This window comes from Camelus ferus, chromosome 7 (genome assembly GCF_009834535.1).
Source record: "Camelus ferus isolate YT-003-E chromosome 7, BCGSAC_Cfer_1.0, whole genome shotgun sequence".
NCBI classification, from domain to species: Eukaryota; Metazoa; Chordata; class Mammalia; order Artiodactyla; family Camelidae; genus Camelus; species Camelus ferus.
The window spans coordinates 58210844-58230765 of record NC_045702.1 but is presented as its reverse complement, the minus strand read 5'-3'; the positions used below and the strand labels follow the sequence as shown (position 1 = coordinate 58230765).

Genomic DNA, 19922 nt, shown 5'->3' with positions numbered 1-19922 from the left:
TTTCAAGAAGATAGAAAAGAGAGAAGGTTCCAGGACTGAGCCATTTGGGCCCTCAAGTATTAGAGGTCAGAGAGATGAAGAAGAGCCAGCAGTGGAGACTGGTAAGGTGCAGCCAGAGAGATCAGGTGAAGAGATTGTTTCAGGAAGGTGAGGATCCTATCAGGGGTGCTACTGATAGTCAAGTAAGTCGACAACTGAGAATTGACCATTGGGTTAGGCAACGTGGATAAATATGCTTAGTTTAATACCAGTTGTATTTAGACTATATCAGGATGTACAAACTTTTCCTTAAACAGTTGGATAGTTAATATGTTATGCTTGAGGGCCATAATAATGTCTCTTTCATAATTAACGAGTGCTGCTTTGGTAGTACAGAAGCATCCATAGACAATACCTAAGTGAACAGGTGTGTCTGTATTTTAATAACCCTTTATTTACAAAAGCAGGCAGCCCACCCTATAGTTTGCCAGTGCCTGGGCTAAATAAGTATATTTTTATGAGCAAAAGCACATGATTAGATCATATTTTATACAATATTAAAAAGCATGCTGAACCTGTCATTATGACATGCCTCGGAACATGCTTCTTATTAGAGTTTATGTCAACCCCTAGTCTAAATAAATACCATGGAAGGAAAAACATAATGGACTCAAGTTCTAATTCAGAGCTCAGTTGTTCTGACTCAGAACTTGACTGCTTATCATATGGCAGGTGCTGTGCCACATGCTCTTCATGCTTTATCTTACTTAATCCTCACAACGACCATCTGGAAGGAAGCACCCCCATTTTCCAGATAAGGTCAAGTGGCTCTCAGTCACACAACTGTTAGATGGCAGAAGCAAGATTCACATCCACTCCCTCTGACTCCAGAACCTCACTCATAATCACTATTCTGCAGATATTCAATAACACATAAGAGATATCCTCTCTTGTCCATTATAATTTACATTTAACTATCTGTACTAAAACTATATCCTTGTTCTGTAACAACTGTATATATTTGGGGGTTGTTATCATAGTAGTGTTTAATCACTTGAATCATGGAATATAAAAGAATAAGAAAGGAAGAGAAGGGGAAGGGAGAGGGAAGATATACTGGTTGGTAAGGGAATAGCAGATGAAAGCTTCACAGTTACTATGTGATAATGTCCTGATATTTCAGTGTGTTTTCTCTGCGTGAGCTCCAGATATAAAGCCACAAATGCCAGGTCAACCACACCCGAAATGGTTAATTTACTGAACTCATAACACAACAGTTCTGTTGCACTGAGTTCTCACTGCTCCAAAGGAAGAAAGAGCATTTTACATATTTTTAGAGTATTTTGGAGCTGGAGTTACACAACCAGAGCTGAACTATTTAAACCAAGAATTGTATTACATCTAAAATTTGTACAATTCTCTATTTATTCTCCACTATCTCTACTACTTAAATACAGATACCCAGAAGAGATAGCTACTAGTAAATGACAAATAAAAAGAGTAAGTAATTCAAGTAGAAATACAACATCTAAGATATTCATCAATGTCAGTCATTATTCTAATATAATGTATAATGATGTGCTTAGATATTGACATATAAATGACTCCAAATTGATATGAGGTCCTTTTTTTTTTTTTGCACACTTCTTAAATCCTTTCCTCCTTCAGCAGTTTTCCCTTCCCACGGGTCTTTAGGGCCTTTATAAATACTGAACATCTGTGTGGTATGGTTGTCAGGTTGTATACAGTTCATAAATGTGCATACATAAAGAACAAGGGAAAAATAATGTTATTGCCATCTTTTCTATTCTATACCCTGTATGTAGTACCTTGTCCCCTTTGATTGACAGGCCTTGTAATCCTTGTGGACCAACTGGTCCTTCAGAGCCTTTTTCACCCTGAAAAGTATATGAGAGGGATATCAATGCACTAATAAAAATTAAGGTTTTAAAACAAAGAATTCAAAGCATCCAAATTCACTGCTTACTACAAATGGGTAATTCTACCTAGCTCCAAGATGTATAATTTGCAAAAAATAAATTAGTATTCACATTCATAAGTAGGAAAGAAACTGTCCAAGTAGAACACATAGGCGGCATCACTGAAGTTGGAAAAGAGCTCCATTTCCAGTTTAAGTAGAAATATCCATGGGAGAGCTAATCAATCACGTGTTGCAGCCAACTGAATCAGTCTTCCGTTTCCTCAACTTTCTACAGCTGATTCCATTATTACATAATGAAAATTTGTCTCTCAGTATATGAAATAATACTTGCTAAGACTGAAATATTAAATGTTTTATATTAGCATATAATATAACATAATATAAACATTTATTGAAAACTTAGTTCTAGAAGAATTTATGGAAAATCTTCTTGGATATACTTTTAGAGTCACAAGACCTATATAAATAGCTCTGGTCAGAATGTAGTATCAATGAAGTCATAATCCTTTGTGCATTTGTACAAAAAGTAAACTGTAAAATCAATCATAAGTAGCAAACATTTCATGAATTTATTTGAACCAAGGGTAAAATCAAAGAACGTTTGCAAGAAACCTAGGAATCAGGAAGTATGTATGTATTCTCTGTCTCTCTGTATTCATAATTTATTCACATAAGCCCTATGACATTGCCAAGCTGTCCCAAGTTGCACGTGTAGAAGACTCCTGGTCTTGGTCTTGCAGGTGGGGGAGTGAAGTATTCTGACTCGTGGGTTCTTCTGATCATTACCACAGAGTGTAATTGCATATAGTCAACCCTAAAACAACAGTGACTATGATGAGGTCTTTCTTCGGTGAGACAGAGGGCAATGCAGTGACATGAGTTATTTTGAGTGAGGATATTATTGTATCATCCAGTTGCACCTGTCACTAGGACGTGCCCTAAAATATGCTGCTCAGTGTTTCACTTATTCCTATCTCATTTCTTTCTTATTTTTGGAGAAAAAAACCCTACAGATAATAAAGAGAAATAATTCTATTTGAATTTTCCAGGTTGTTTTGGCTACACACTAAGAAAGATTTATTATGTGTCAAAAAAATTCAAGAAATTATGTGTCAAAACTTTTTGAAATGCACTGCCAAATTGCTGATCTCTGACTTCTCATGATATCTGGGTTAGTCAAGGGCATTAGTAATGTCCCTTTTATCCAATATATTATTTCCATTTATTATGACAAATTAAAATTTGTTAGTTAACAGTGGCATCTTTTAAAATTGAACCCAGCAATCACTCACAACTTGGAATTATTTGTTTTGGCTAATTGATTTCCCTTTAGTTGAGATTTAGGTTTCTCATAGGTAACTGAATATTGATCATGGTGGAAGCATGAGAATGAGAAGCAATTTTAGAGTGTGAGGCTGTATTGAGGAGGTCAGATCTTAGTCAATTGACTAAATGACTGAAGTGGGAGGTCCTAGACACTTTTGAAACAGCATGTGCTTCTCTGAGCAGTGTGTCTGCAGGCTTGTATGTGAGTGTGTTTGGGAGAAAGACTTTAGAAAAGAAGGAAAAAGGTCTCCAAAATTTATACTTACTTATTCTGAAAGGCTGTTGATGCTGCCCAAAATGTCTTGGAAAATCACTTCCTGTGTGGCCTTTGGCAAATGTGCTACATATTGTAGGTAAACAGCCTAGACCAGGGATCAGCAAACTATAGCCCATTGGTCAAATCCAACCCACTGCATGTTGTTTGCAAACAGCAGTAAGGACCACAGCCATGTTCATCCATTAATACACTGTTTAGGGCTGCTTCGTGCTACAGCAGCAGAAGTTAAGTAGTTGCAACAGATACCATATGGTTCACAAAGCGTAAAATATTTACTCTATGGCCTTTTACAGAAAAAGTTTGCCAAGCCCTGGTCTAGAGGAACTTGAGCTCCAAGATACATGGGAAGCGGTGGAAACCTTTAAATTCTCAGTTGCCAGGTAGAAGGTAGGTCTCCCATAACATTTTGCTCCTTCTGGGAATAAGGTAACTCTGGTTCCCTCCACTCACCCACATTTCCTTTCTTATATTAATAACAATACTGTTTGACTAATTGGTTTATTAGACTGTTTCTTATTTATGTTTCACAAAACAGCTGTAAGTAAACCTTGGTATAGCTTCATTTCTGGGCATAAAGATGTTATTTATCACTGGGGCTTAATGACTACCAACTATGTTAAGTGATTTTTCTAATTTCATATGCAGTAATTATATGAAGCAGAAGTCTTTTAATTACTTATTTATAATTGCAAATACCATGATAGTTTCATGTTAAGGGGAAATTTCCATATTACTATATTGAACAGGGTGAAGATGGTCAGGAAAATACTTGACTTGGGATAATTGGCTAGGACACATTTTTTAAATTTGTAATCATGACCATGCAAGACAAAGCGTTTTTCCTTAGTGTAGAAGATGCGATTGTTACCTTGGGTCCTGGAAATCCTTCTCCTGGTAAGCCCCTCTCTCCTGGGGCTCCCACAGGCCCACGGGGACCCTGGTTAGGAAAAGAGGGAGTGAGGAGCGAGAGGAGAGAAAGAGAGAGAATGGGAGGAGAGGAGAGGGAAGGGAGGAGAGAGGAAGAAAGAAAATGGTCATATCTCAGTTAACATGGGCACGTAACGATAGAGTCCTATCTAGGTTATTAGTGAGAATCCTCCTAGTAAACACCATAATAATCCATAGAATCTTAAGATTGTGAAGAATAATCTTTTCACTGTACCATTTGATTGGCATAAGAGGTTCTGTTTTGATGTCCTCAAATTAGCAGAAAATGGAAATTAAGTGACCCTTTAGAATAAGGATGAGGAAATAAATCCCCCGAGGAGAGGCTGAAAATCTAGGACTAAGTGGCCTGGAGAAGGATGCGGAGTGATTAAATAATTGAATGAAGTATCAGGAGAGCCCTGTGAAGAAATCATTGCACAGCTGTTTCAAATCACGGAATTCTGTTTACGTGTTGTTTTAATTTCTATCCTGATAAATTTGGATTCAAACCGGAATTCTTTCAGGAACTGGTTGCATCCCACTGGAGGTTTATGTACAAATAGGAGTCTTGATAGAATCATTGAGAGGAAACAGGGTTTTTGGCCAATGATTAAAATGGAGGAGTCCATATGGTTAATTGCTCAGAAGGGCAGTTAGAAAGGTGAGGACATCTCAATACAGGCTTTGAAGTGGACTGATAGGAAACATACTAATTGAAAAATAAAAGACAACAGCAAAATAGTCTCTTAAACTAGGAATTTTAAAAAGCTATAAATTTGTCCTGTCTTTCCTCTTGGCCAAAAAGCAAAAAAAAAAAAAAAAAAAAAAAAGGTAGAAAAAGGACTAATAACAAGAATCATAGAAGCATAAACTAGAGCTTTTCCTCTAATGGATCTAGAAAGATAATTAGGGCTCACTTGCTTGGGAAGTAAATCTGTGATGGAACAAGGTCGACTGAGTTGCCCAGAGCTCCAAAGCCAGCAAGCTGCAGCCAGCATGCTGCAGACACTCTGAATGATCTTGGGACTTGATATACAGCTGTCCAGGGAAATTTAAGAGGTACCTTCCACTCAAGCGTGGCTGCAAAACTAGGATACAGCTTTATGCTCATCAGTAACTGATCACAGCTACAGATTTAGAAGAAAGTTAATTGTATCCCATATTTAATTTTTTTGCCTTTCCCTAATATTGTATATCATAAAAGGCTTCTTTAGTATTTATGCAAAGCCAATTTAGTAAAGACTTTAATTAAAGGAAAAAGCTAGCATTTAATTCAATTTAAATTGCTATGCTTGTGGGAAAACTAGCTTTTAATGATCCAAGAACCTTAATCAAAGCTCTAATATCCATGACAGCTTACTCTGATGTTAGAGCCGTTAACTAGGGGAAAAATAAATATAAGCATGAAAACTAGATTGCAAACTCAATGGACAAGCCCTAGCTAATACCACAGTGTAACAAAGTAATTGACAAATTATTCTTCTTCCCCACTGATATGACAAATGAAAATAACTCAATTGACGTTGAATGCAAAGTCTTTTTCCAGTTCATTCAATTTTTTTCCCATTCATTCAACAAATATTTACCAAATGCTTGATACATGCAAGTCACTGTGCTAGGGTCTAAAACAGCAGACATCCCTGCTCCCTGACTCATAGAGTTTACAGTCTTCCATGATAATTAAAGGAAGATTTTGGTGTCATTTGGACTGAGGTTCTAGTCTCAGCTCTGCTATATAGGCATGTGACCTTAAAGAACTAAATTAATCTCTAAAGTTCAGCTTTCTCATCAGAATGGTGGAAGCAATAGTACCTACCCCAAGCACAATATTACTATAAGGATTAAATCAGAGATTTAAAGCTCTTATATAATAAGCAATCAATAAATATCTGCTAACACAACCAGAATTATTTTAATTATTTTACTTGAATCCTCCCATCACTCAATGTCCTTTTACGAAGTTTTTACAAATAAAGTAGTCTCAGAGTGAATGGCTTATAGTAAGCAATGTGGAGAGAGGCATGCTGCACAGACTAAACACTGAACCTTCCTTCCATCTCTGCTTTTCTAGAGTACATTAGCCAAGATGAAAATAAAAATAATGAAGGCTTTGAGGAATCATGTGTTCCAAGCTGCTGAGAACAGAGTTAATGCTTGTGAACAATCACTTAGGGACATTTTAAAAAACAGTGATCCAAGGTTTAATTAGTGGAAACTGTCAGAGTAATATTCCACACCATCAGTATATTCTCAAGTTTTCCACTTAAACACTCAAGATGAAAGATGATTGTTAACCAGAGAAGAGAAAGAGCAGGTACTTGGGTTAGATGAACTATACTTTTAATTTATTAAGACAGTACCAACACATTATTTTTTCAAAGACAGAAATGCTCTGTAAAAAGCTCACAGTGTCCTTTTCAAAGGCCATGAGAACCAATTATAACTATAATATTCTTATTTGGCTTCTAATGAACACCTCTAAGTAAAACATATGTAGTGGAAGAAACTAATTATCAGTTAACACGGTCTGATCAGAAATACTTTATATGAGACATTAACAAGATAAAATATTATCCATCATCCATTTTCTTATTATTTTCCTTAATAATCTCAATAGTGTGGATAATCAATGAGTAGTTTCAATATACATTGCAAGCATTAAAGATAAATATGCTATAATAAAAATTGTCCTTAATATTCACTTAGTGCCATCTACTTTATTTTTAACTTCAAAGTAATTATAGTTTTACATCAGGGGGTATTTTTTTACCTATAGGGCTCTGAATATCCTTGTACAAAAAACATACAGATCACCCTGAGAGTCTGAACCAATGTATTTTTCATGAATCCATCATCTATCAGACCAGCACAAAACTACTGGTAATCATATAATTAAAGATGACAGTTGACAGTTCGAAGTTAGGTTATGGAGCTGGAATATTAACTCAATCAATTATATTTGCATTGCTGTTATGAAAGAGGAGAGTAGTACTAAACCTGAAACCGCTTGAGATGATTCAGGCAAGGAAACAAATGTAAAGAACTTTCAGTAGAACCGTTCATTGTCAGTCCTAAGAGAAGACTTTATGTTACTTCGAAATAATTCAAAAACCTGCATTGTTAATTTTTCATTATGACATTTGGGGGCAACATTTTCATACATTACTTGAGATTCATCCCATCTTTGTTATGATTTTAGTTCCCAGTTAAATGACAGGTTTCACAGTGTCACTCTGATTTGTGTAACTGTGGCTTGGAAAGCAGGAAAACAAATAATAATTTCATGTTTTGGCAATATTGTGAAAACTCTCCAGCTACAAACAGAAAGGCAAATGATACAAATCTTCCTTTAAAATGAAGGTCCAAAAAATAAATAAATAAGGGAAATCACAGGGTTATAAAACAGAAAGAGATCTGAACACTAGAGGTGCCCATGTAAGCTGACAGAGTAACTGTTGTGGGTAAGAAAGTGTGGTTGTGTGGTGGGACTAAGTCTTGGAAGCCTGGGAGAGAGAATCAGGAGCAAAGACTTGCTCACTCAGTGGAAAACAAGGAGAGAATTAGAACTAAGCTAGGACCTTCATAGTTACATATCTTTCTTCAGTGATTGGGCAGGGTAGAAAAAAGCCATCCCATTAACACAGTGTTATGAGTGACAATCTTGTCAACATTCACTTGGGCTCTAAATGGGCCTGAAAACTCCTAACCTGCTCCTGTGTTGTGTATGGGTTTGTAGTTTCAAGTGACACCACATTGGTGATAGGTCTTACGTTTGCTTCAAAATCCTAGGGTTCTTTAGGACAGTTCATAAAGGCGTTGTGGTGAAATATGAAGTTCATTTTTATTCCCAATAATTCAGAGCATTGTGAAAAATTCTTTTTCATGGCTGTCAAAAACTTCTCAAATTCTCTGCTGCATTCCCTCTACACATGGCGACCTCTCTGGGTCTGTGTCTTTCTACCAGGTGTCACTTTTGGTTTTCTGCGTTTCCAACCACTCCAATGTAGAACCAGCGGTGTCTTCTTTCTCAGTGGTTTCATTTTAAGGGTACTGTCTAGTTAGTGGAAACTAAGACTAGATGATTAGTCCATTGTATCTTTCCTCTATATGAGGGTCTGTTTTTTGAATTAGTGTATCCAGACATTAATGAAAAGCCTAACCCTCAAATAGGATGCTACTATTTCATTTTCAGAGTACAGCAAGGATGCACATGTTTCTGTTAATATTTACATCTGAGGAACTATGCAGTGCAAAACCCAATTGAGAGACCAAGTATTTACAATCAGTTGTGCTTATTTGTACCCCAGCAAGGCAGCTACTGTTCTGTCCTAGGAGAATGATGATTACTTGAAAAGTTAAAACCTTCTTATAGTAGAATACTTATGTTTTATTCATTTCCTCTCCAGTTCTCTTTTGATAGAAGTTTTTCTTCTCCAACAATAGTAAACATCAAAGCTACATCAGGTGGAAGCTGTAAATAACACGGGTATTACTGGTCTGACATCATGAGTTCTAGCTTTAGAGTGTACTCATGGATTAGGCAATGAGCAAGGTCCTTATTCTCAGAGATTTTCTCATGGTTACAGAAAAGTCAATTACAGAATATAGACGCTAGGTCTGAATATAGACCTCCTATCTCTTAGGAAATTTTGACATTATGAGGACTCTTTCCTTCTTGGACAAGCGGATTAATCTTGTAAGAGATTACAGTAAGAGAGAGACTGCGGTACATGTCTTATAAATAAATATATAAATGTACATATACATATATATATTTCAAGTGTTATGAAAAATAATACTTGGATCTTATCTTTTCATATATATCATCTTTTGTTGTCCAAAAAGATAAAGATGGCTTAATTTAACCACTTATTCTAACCAGAAACAGTGTATAAAACTATATTTGTCATTTTCGTTCCATCTAGAATTTTTTGCTACTCACTGTCTGGCCCGGCTCACCAACACCAATTGGTCCTGGAGCCCCAATTCTTCCTTCCTGGCCTCTTTCCCCCTGCAAGGAAGACATAATTAAATGAAAGTTTGAGTTTTTAAATAAAGAATTTACATAGCACAAAATACCCTGGAGATTTCAACAAAGATAAACAGCAATATTGTCAAACTTTTCACATTCATAAAGAATTAAAAAAAAACTAGAGGAAAAATATCTTGAATTTAAGTGAACAAATTACGCCAAAGTATTCATTAATCCTTCTTGTCTAAATGCAGTTCGGCACCTTTAGCTTTCAGAAACTGTTGTGTAGTGATTGGCAGGATGGACTGTGCTCCTCATTTTGATTAGTGAGACGACCAGTTGACAGTGCTCGTGCTGATGCCTGCTCCATCGCCGCCACCCTGGGGTGCCTCTCCCCACCCTGCCCCACTCCATTTCACCTCACCATTCAGTTCTATTTCCACTTATCTCATTCAGAATCCTTCCCCAGTAACTCTGCCAATACAAATGCCACCTTCCCTGGAGTCTCAATGTGCTTTTTGTCTAAATGCCATCCATGGTGACACTGCTTATATTTGAAGTGCACTTTTTTTATACTGTCCTCTGTTTTAGTCCTGCACTGAAGCCTTATTGTCCCAACGACACAGAAAAGCCATTGAAAATAAGCACTTCTGCTCTAGCACATCCTGCATGATGCAGAGCCCCCTGGGGTGTTGGGTGTTCTAGTTCTTTCTAGTTCCCTATAAGCTCCTCTGTCAACATCTACCTGATCAGTGTCATCGTTCTTCTGATTTCTGTCCCTCTATGCTTATTTAATATGAGCAGGTGATAGTTGATGTGTTAAGGTGTTTCATGTCCTAGGACCATGTTTGCATGCTAATATTTAAAGTCCACAAAAACTCAATGGAACCAGCTGACCAGAGAGTGGGTATTTGGAGACAAGCAAAATTTTTATCCCAATCCAATAAAAAAGTACAGATTATTCTTGAGGTAACTGCCCCTGACCAGGGCATTGCAATGTCCAAGCACCCAGACCAAGTAACTTATGCAGGCAGCCTCCTTGTGTCTGTGAGGGTCAGAACAATCAGAGCTCCCCCAGCCCTACAATAAACTTAACAAATCATCACTAGGCAAAGGGACAAGTACCTTTACCTTAATACCTTGCTGTCCAATACCAGGGGCTCCTGGAGGACCATAAGGACCAGGAGGACCAGGCTCACCCTAGAGGAAGAAACAGTGATATGTTAGGTCAACTCCATAGTATTTGTTGAGCAGCTCTTAGACATATAGTGATGTGACAGGGGCTTTGAGGGCAACAATAAAACCTAGTACCTAGTCACCACTCTCAAGTGTTTACCACCCACAGATTGAACTTCCTTTAACCATCAGAGATGTATACAAAGAGGACTGGGTTAATGTGGACAGCCCCAGAGCTCTGTGTCTCATGATCTTTGGATGAGTGTGAATGCGAGCGAGCATGAGTGTAAGCCTGCCAGGGGCATTGACGAGGTTAGGGAGGCCACTTTCATTCTTCTCAGAAATTAAGGATGCCTATGCTATGGGTCTCAAGATTAAAGAAAGCCAATGTTTAATAAAACCTACTGTTTTCAAGCACTGCCCTGGCACTTCGTATAGATTATCTCTTTAATCTTCTAAAAATCTTAGGAAATTGGTATTTTTCTCATTTTATGATATAGAAATATAATCTCCATTTTTAAATTCATTTTTCAGCATGCATGGTATCACAGAAAAATAAAACATGGCTGTTTTCATTCAGTCTGCTTGAATCTTGGCTCTATAATTTACTAAGTTTGAGCTTTTGCAAGATTCCCATATGCAAAATGAAGATAATTATAGCTACCTTGTAGCATTGTTTAGAGGATTCAAAATATTATCTGTAAAATGTCTAAATTGTAACCAGTCCCAAGGTAGCTGCATAATATATGTAGATCAATTGTTATTCACCAGACTTTCCTTGAGCACCAACCTGGTACTGAGTACCTGCTTACATAATGATGGGCATAAATCAGGTTGCACCTGCACTTTGCAGACACTTACAATCTGGCTGGAGAGACAAACTAATATAAAACAAAATACAAGCATGTGAATTAGCTATAATAAAGATATTAACAGAGCGTGTAAGATCCTTAGGCAATAATTCCTTAATTCTACCTTAAGGAATTCAGAAAGTTTTATATATAGTAGAGGAGATATTTCCTCTGAACAAAGAAGTATGAATCATATCTAATCTGGTAGGAGAGAAGAGGAAGAAAAGTTCAGGAAAGGGAAAAAGTATGAGGCGTAAAATGACGTGAAATGTTCTGGGGACAGTAAGCAGCACTGTGGGCTCAAGCAGACAAGAACAAGGTGACAGTAGGGTCACTGCCTGGCGTGGCACTGTCCACTGAAAGTATACAGTGAGCCACATATGTAATTTAAAATTTTCTAGTAGCCACAGTAAAGAAAATAATATTGGATTTTATTTAACCCAACATACCCAAATATAACCAATATAAAAGTCTTATTAATGATTTTATTTTTAATTATTTGTGAATATTATGTATTTGAAGTCCTATGTGTATTTAATACTTAAGGCATATCTCAGTTTGGACTAACCATATTTGTGCTCAGTAGTCACGTGTGGCTACTGTATCGAACAGCACCGATTTAGTGATTTAAAAGGCTGGAGGCTCAGGTCAGAACCATGGAGAGTACCAACATTTAGGTTGGGTGGGAGTGGAAGGACATACAGAGATGTCTGATGGAAATTTGGGGATTACAGCGGCCAAGAAAAAAAAAAGGGATCTGAAAAAAGTAGTGTAAAAGAAGTCAGAAAAAAAGAGAATTTCAAAAGGAATTCATCATTCCAAAGACAAAGTCATAGTCTTCCACCTGCAAGCCTGATGATCTTCCAGCATTCTCTCTTTCCGGGAAGGGCACCAAGATCCCTCCAGGTGTCAGGCCAGAACCTAGGAGTCATTCTTAACATCTCTCACTCCCTTACTCCCCATATGCAGTGCATCACCAAATCTATCAATATGCTCCTAAATCTCAAATCTGTCCACCTCTGTGATCCTCTGCCATGCCCCTACAGTCTACCCCAAATTAATATCATCTCTTGCTCAGACTACAACAAAGTCCTTAATATTCCACATGCATCCATTCTAGCACACTCTAATTTATTCTCCCCATTGCTACCGAGCAATCTTTTAATTTTAATTTGAGGAAAACCCTTCAAGTCCTTTCCTTTTGCTCTTAGGGTAAAAACAGAGCTCCTTACAAGGCTTGTGGGCCCCTGCATGGTGTGGTCCTGTGGCCTTTTCAGTACTATCTGTTATTAGTTGCCTCTTCACTAATGACCACCACTGGCCTTTATTCAGTTCTCTGTGCTTGCCAGCCTCTGGCCTGCCACAGGCTCTTTGCACATGCTACTCTCTCTATCTGAGGTGTGTTTACCTCTGTCTTTTCCTAGTTGATCCTTATAATCCTTCAGATCTTATTTTAAGCCACATGGATCATGGAGGATCTCTTTGGTCCTGTGAAATCCCTATTCTGCAGGCACTGATATCATTGTCCTCTTTGTCTGAGCCTTCATTACAGTTGCACCTCTGTATTTCTACAAGTGTTAATATATCTTCCCATGCACTGTGGGGAGGATGCCATGTGATTTTGCTTAGCTTTGGATTCTCAGTGTTTAGCTAATTGATATTATCTACTCAACATCCATACATCAAACATTTACTGAACATCGCCTGGGGAGCAAGTACCGTGCCAGCCGCTAGAGGTGAACAAAACAGAAAACCTGGTCCAGGCTGGGGGGAATTGGGGGTCTAGAATTGCTCCTCTGGAGTTCTCTCTGGTTTACTTAGGTTTTCCACTAAGAGCAACTGCGCATATATTACATAGTGATATCAAGTATAGCTTATCCTACCAACTTACCCAGATACAATCAATCTCTTTTTTTCAGCTGAAAGAGTAATAAAATCCCAATAAATGGCCTAAAGTTACACTGCATGGAAAGTTCAGCTAGAGAAACCCAATACTCCGTATTCCTGGCACTGACTCTAAACAAAGTCAACATCTTTCCTTTCCATAAAATAATAAATAAGGAATGGTTGTTCAAAACTCTGAATTTTTTGAGGACAGAACTTTATCTTTTCTTGAATCATACAATTATGAATAATTTAGTCACACCTTGGGCTCTTAACTGTAGAGAGATGTTTTAGTAACTTCTTTTAATTGTGTCCTGGATATGTGTAACACCAACTTTAATATTTTAAGTCTTGAGACAAATATTCTCATATCTTCCCAGTGGAAGAAAACGATGAATGAGCATTTTGTAGGTGCAAAATGGTTCAAGCATGGACAAAACACATGATTATCTGAAACTCCATGCAGTGATGACTATATACAAAGGTTTGGAGAAAAGTCAAGAAAGGTCCTTTTTTTTTTTTTTTTTTTTTTTGGAAAGAAAGAAAAGTAGGAGGTGGTGAGGGCAGGAAACTAATATTTATTAAATACTTTTCAAATCAAGCTCAAATTTTGTTCCTAATTCCTCTTGTTTCAGAGGAAATGTTGTGTAAGAGGCTTATTTTTAGCAAGCGCATCAGGCTAGCTTTGTTCCACATTAATAAAAAGGTGGTTGTCAAAATACTTAACTGCTCAGTTATTGCCAACACATATGGTTCTTACTATGTAACCGGCGCTGTTCTAAGTGCTTTACACGTATTAACTTATGTAATCCTCAAAACACCTCTAAGCCATTGCTACTACTATAAACTCATTATGTGAATGAGAAAACTGAGGCATGGGGAGGAAAAGTAACTTGCCCAAATCACAGAGCTAATACAGTATAGGGCTGGGTTTCAATGCCCGCAGTCTGTTTTTAGAGTCAGTTTTCTACCACCATGTAAAACTACCTCTTGGGACTTTTCAGTTCTTTTCTAAGTAATTCAAAAATCATTTGATTGCAGACTAAATTTATATCTTTGTTATAAGATGAAAAACACAAAAGTTAGATAGTTGCAATCTACCCATAGTTGAAGAGTCATCATATGAAGACAACATATAAAATATAAATATAAGCCAAGAGGAAGTATACTTTTGCAAGCCAACTTACATGCCATTTCAGGCACATAAAGTCTGGATCGGTGTTGTCATTGATAAGTGGTAAAGGTAATACAAATTATAATTGGCTACTGTGATCACACAACGTAACTCTACATATAAACCAGTTATTAACCAACTGCCCTAAGTTTGGAACCACCATTATTTCAAATCTCCAATTGCAATCTTTTTTGAATAATATCTACTTAAGTAAGAGAAAAGACCACCATCCATGTACTCCACCTACTTACGCTTTTTAGAGAAGAAAAATCTCCATAATAACAAGGAATTGGTGAAGAATGTAATAAAATTGTAGTATTATACCAGATTTTAGTAACTCAATTCATTTTCTTAATTGCTATTAGATTAAACAACATGAAACTGATAATATTCAACTATGTTTGACTTACAAAAAGGATGATTCATATGTTTCAACCTAACAGAAAAGTCGTATTTCATCATATACAATGAAACCTAAGGAATGGTGTGTCATTTTACCTAAAAGGAAGGATTACCCAGCAGTCCATCAAGAGACCTTTTAAGAATCTTGGCTCTGGTGGACACTCTTTGGATTCTTCCAGCACAAAATGAGTTGCTGGAAACAGTTCAGGGTGAACCCTCTCCATAAATCTGTGAACAAGGACATCAATTCATGAGAGGAGATGGGTTCATATGACAATGTGGTAGTTTTCTAAAAACTTACTCTTGGAGACTGGGGGCAGCGGGAAGTGAGGAGAGTATTGTTGAAAGGGTACAAAGTCTATGTTTAGACATAAACTCTTGAATATAGATAGTGATGATGGTTACATAATACTGTGAATGGATTTAATACCATTGACTTGTACACAAATGGTTAAAATGATAAATATTGTGTATATTTTACCACTTTTTGTTTTTTAAAGCTTACTCATAGAATAAACTTAATTTTCCCTGTTGCAATGTTGCTTTTGCAACTTACTTGAATTAATTAAGGGCATTGATGTAATTATTAAGAAAAACTCTGACATCCCTCTGAAGACACTGTGGTAACTGATTCCGTTCCACATTAGTGCCCCTCTTGACTGGGGACGTGGGTTAGACTCAGCACCCTGTGGGAAATGTTGGCAGCATTGGGGGTTCCCTGATCCATCAGTTTTCATCTTGGCAGCCTCTGCACATGCAGGCGCACATACACACACACACACACACACACACACAGTGTACCTCATCTGCTGAGGACCACATGCATCTGAGATCTGAGGATAAAAATCATCTGTCTTGAAAATAGTGGCCGACACGCCACATGTTCTGGCAGCCCCTTCAAGTTTTCATGATCAGTTGTCTCATGTCAAATGAGTTAATAAGCTCATTTAGAATCCTTGTGAGCAGACACGCACGTAGGTCAAAGCCCTTTCCACAACAAGAATCCCTGGATTACTAATGATTCTCTCCCTTTAATGAGGCCCAGGACAGAAATAGTGTTAAGCATTTGACATCCCTGAAGAGAAAACATTCACAGAGTTTGGCAGCTCGACTCTGCTTCTCATTAGACAGATACTTATAATTAAAATTGTAAAGATATTCTTCTCTTTACGCTGTTATACAGTGAACAGTCATACCCTTGATCAAAGTTGTTCACCTGCCAGGAGGACCAGAAAGGCCCATTATTGGTTTTGGACAACTGGAAAAGCTGACGTATTTGAGCCCCCTGGACTGAAAGTACTTTACGTGAAGCCAAAAATATAGTCATTCTGTTATTAAGAGAGCTGTGAACTTTAAAACGTTTTCTGTTTGATTGATTAATCTGTACTAGGGATCGTTGATGTCTATGTGTGAGTCGCCTGATTTGCTTCCCATCAAGTTTTGAGGAATTACATCCTACGAGAAATCAAGATTATTTAGTGGCTGAAAGCAGCATCACGTTAGGAGATTTTTAGGTTTTTGAGTTGTCCAAGAGCTGAAATAGAACTACACAACATGCTCATTTGAGGAGAAAGTTTAAGGTTCTCATAGTTCATAGTTGTGGTGTTGAGTTGTTTCCAAACCACAGCTGAAATATTAGTTATGTTCAGTAGGTTGACCTACTAAAGCTACTAAGCTAACTTTGAGTCAAATCAAGTATTTCAATAATGGCAAAACTAAGAATGTATTTTTAAAACTATTAAATCTTCGTTAATGATATATCCGTTCTAGTGAAAAGAGTGACATAGAAATCATAAGACTTACGTTGTATATATGAAATTGTAAAGAAGTATATATATATATATAAGTTCTAAATCTCCATGCTCCCCTTAGAAGGAAGTGGAATTATAAATAACACATTAGGTTATTAAAGGCACAAGAAGCTTTTGATGGGTTATGTCAACACTGTCCTGTTTTTATTATTAACCAAATACCTTGGAAGAATGGTCAAAGTTCCTGGTTATTACACCCTTCTCTCTGATTCCTTCCACAGCCCCTTATCACCTGTGCAATCTCACTATTCAAAGTGCTCTCTTTCCAAAGCCTGCAAAATTGACAAACTAAGTGCCCCTAAGGTCCTGCCTGTTTGACCTGTTGCACTGTGATACTGTTGACAACTCATTCCATTTAAGACCATTCACTCATTCATTCATTCAACAATACTTTTGTTGTTTATTTAATATTAATATTTGTTGTTTATCTTAAATATGTATGAGTGTAGATATAATAATTTTTTTCTCTTTCATATGTGATAGTGGTATGCCTGACTCACTGTCACTAGATTTCCTGCTTTGGATTTTTTAAAAACCACGATGGACCTGGACGTATCTGTCTAATTCTCCTGCCAATGGTCCCAATCTGGCCAATCTGAAAACAGACTGGCAATATTTAAAGGTATAACACATGGAAGCTAAAGGGAAATTTGATTAGTACACTTCCAGCTACCAAAAATATCCGCATTTGCATTCTTCATAGCTATGTCAAAGGTTGACAGCCAGCCCGCTTTTGAAAACTGACCTCTTCATAGAGCATTTTGAAGAAAACAGAATGTTGTGTAGGGATGTTTACTAGGTTTACAATTTTAATTTCGAGGCAGACTATTTAGCTCTTATTTACTTAACTTCTTCATAAGAACACCCACTACTTGGAAAAATGTCTACTGAGCTTGGGAACCTCAAAAAATGGGATGGAATCGTGACAGAGCTGTACAAGGAGGCACAGGGTGTCCAAGAATCATGTGTAACGCAGCACTTTGGAGCGGGCTGGATGCTTTATTTGCCCTCACTTACTTCCTTTAAAACATAACATTCATTTATTCATTGATACTAGGTCTGTTGTTTATTTTGGATGCATGGATGGATGTTTGATTCACCAGAGATTATTTACCTTAACTGTACCCATTTGTTAAACTGGACCAGACTAGTGCTATTTCTCTGTGAGTTTCCTTAACATCTCAGAAGCTAAATTGAACGTAAAGGAAGAGGACCTAGAGTTTCTTACACTTGAGTGTAGCACAAGAAGAAAACACTCAGAGAGGGGACAAAGCCCTGCAGAAACTGCGTGAACGTCCTAGAGTGGAACAATGGAGGAAGTGAGAAGAGGGGAGGCGCTGCATCTATTAAGATACATTAATATATAATATAATACACAATATTTGTAAATTGCTTGAGGATTCACGTGTGCTACTTTGCCTTGGGAAAACACAACAGGGACCACTCCTATTGCTCTTTTGGCCCCAGCACTGGGGCTCTCATGCTGGGATACGTCAACACATCACAAGCTATTTCCTGCTTGTGCCACAGTGAGCAGTCCCTCCTGCTGGAGCACAAAGAGGGTCTTGGAAAGAGCAGACTTGGATGAGATTTGAGAGGAAAATACCCTTCAGACATAACCTCAGAAAGACATCAAGAAATGGCAAAAATTACTTAATGTGGGCTTGGCACACCCACCATTCTACTGTGTTTATTTGTTCAAAGCTAATTTTGGTAACTTGTTCTCTGTGGTGTGCAAGGCCTGCCAGTCTTGACCATTCTGTCCAGGGCTGATTGTGTGACCTGATGGGACTGCAACCTAAACCACCACAGCAGCCTGGGAAAGTGGCACAGGGGTCTTAGGCGTTGTTTTTACTCTGAAAGAGCGCAGTGCTCGCTCCTAAGTGACACTGTCAGTTTGGCCCTAGGGATAAGGCTTCCCGGACATTTGCATGATTATAGTTCTAAGTGATTTTAGAGACTGATAGGATGGTCTTCTTATGAACGCCACTGCATGACCCTGTATGGGAGACGCTGAGGTGGCCTCAAAGTCTTCATTCTGAGAAACATCTATGTTTTGTTTCTAAGGCAACAAGGTCATTCAGGGTAGAGGAGGAGCTACTTTACATATGGAAAATATTAATGACAGAAATGATTTGTGCAACAGGGCCAGAATCACATTTTTCCTTGATTTATCACATGCTATTTTTTTCCCTTTGTTCTTTGGCCACCTTTTCTGCAAACCCTTCGATGAGGAAAATCCAACCACTAGAGCAACAAAATGGGATTGTAGTTCGTGAGAGACACCATTCATAAATTCAAATTCATAGGCGGGCCCCATCTAGAAACTCTCATGGAATCTTTGCAAATAGTATGAGTCCAAAGGTTTCTATTTTAAGGTCTCATAAAAGACAAAATATTTGAGAGTGCACACTACTGGTTTCTACATGGTTTTACCATGGGATTTCTTTCCTTCTTTTCCTACATTTTCAGATGAACTTTATGACCAAGTAGAAATCTCAACAGACAGTAGTATCCAGCCAGAGTACACTAGAGGGGCAGATGGGTGCAACGGATGTCCAAAAGACAGGCATTTACCTCAGGTTGACTATCCAGGAAATTCAGCAGTTTTCCCAAGGAGATAAATATAAGATGGTGGTTAAGAGCAGCCTGGCTGGTTTTGAATCCTGGCTCTGTCCCTTATAAGCTGTGTAGTCTTGAATCCATTGCTTAAACTCTCTGTGCCTTTGCAGCCTAATTGGCACTATGAAAAGTGGTATCATGCTAAACGGGATTTAGAACTGTATCTTTACCTAGTAAATATACAACAAATAAGTGCCATCTGTTATTAGAGAAGCTTCCAAACAGTCATCTTCCCTGCTCCCATTAGAAAATACATAACTACTGGATTTTAGAGTTTTGGTTTTTTTGGTGCAAAATGCAATAGCAATTTCTTAAAACCATTTTGTAATAAAATAATAATGGATGAAAAGAAGTGTCACTCTAAAACATTATTTCCAGATTGGGAGGGAAATACTTTATTAAATTTTAAAATTTATTAAATAAGGCTTTATTAAATCTTAAGATTTAGTATATTCTGAGATGAAAGATGAAATCATTCTCTGAAACCTGACTTTTAAGACAATACACGAGTAAATGTATAAAATATAAAAAAATTAAATGACAAACGTGACCTGCATCTCTGGTTGACAGAGCCACAGA

General features: G+C 37.5%; 1 protein-coding gene across 2 annotated transcripts in view; it reads right to left on the bottom strand.

Moving 5' to 3' along the window:
* Window positions 1–19922, bottom strand: part of COL28A1 (collagen type XXVIII alpha 1 chain) — a 156769-nt gene that overhangs the window by 108073 nt on the left and 28774 nt on the right. For both annotated transcript variants that reach the window (XM_032483961.1, XM_032483963.1), the window contains exons 12-15: window positions 10555–10623; window positions 9394–9462; window positions 4393–4461; window positions 1809–1877 (exon numbers count right to left, since the gene is read on the bottom strand). In XM_032483961.1, coding sequence (XP_032339852.1) covers window positions 1809–1877; window positions 4393–4461; window positions 9394–9462; window positions 10555–10623 — 276 coding nt within the window. The remainder of the gene's footprint in view (window positions 1–1808; window positions 1878–4392; window positions 4462–9393; window positions 9463–10554; window positions 10624–19922) is intronic.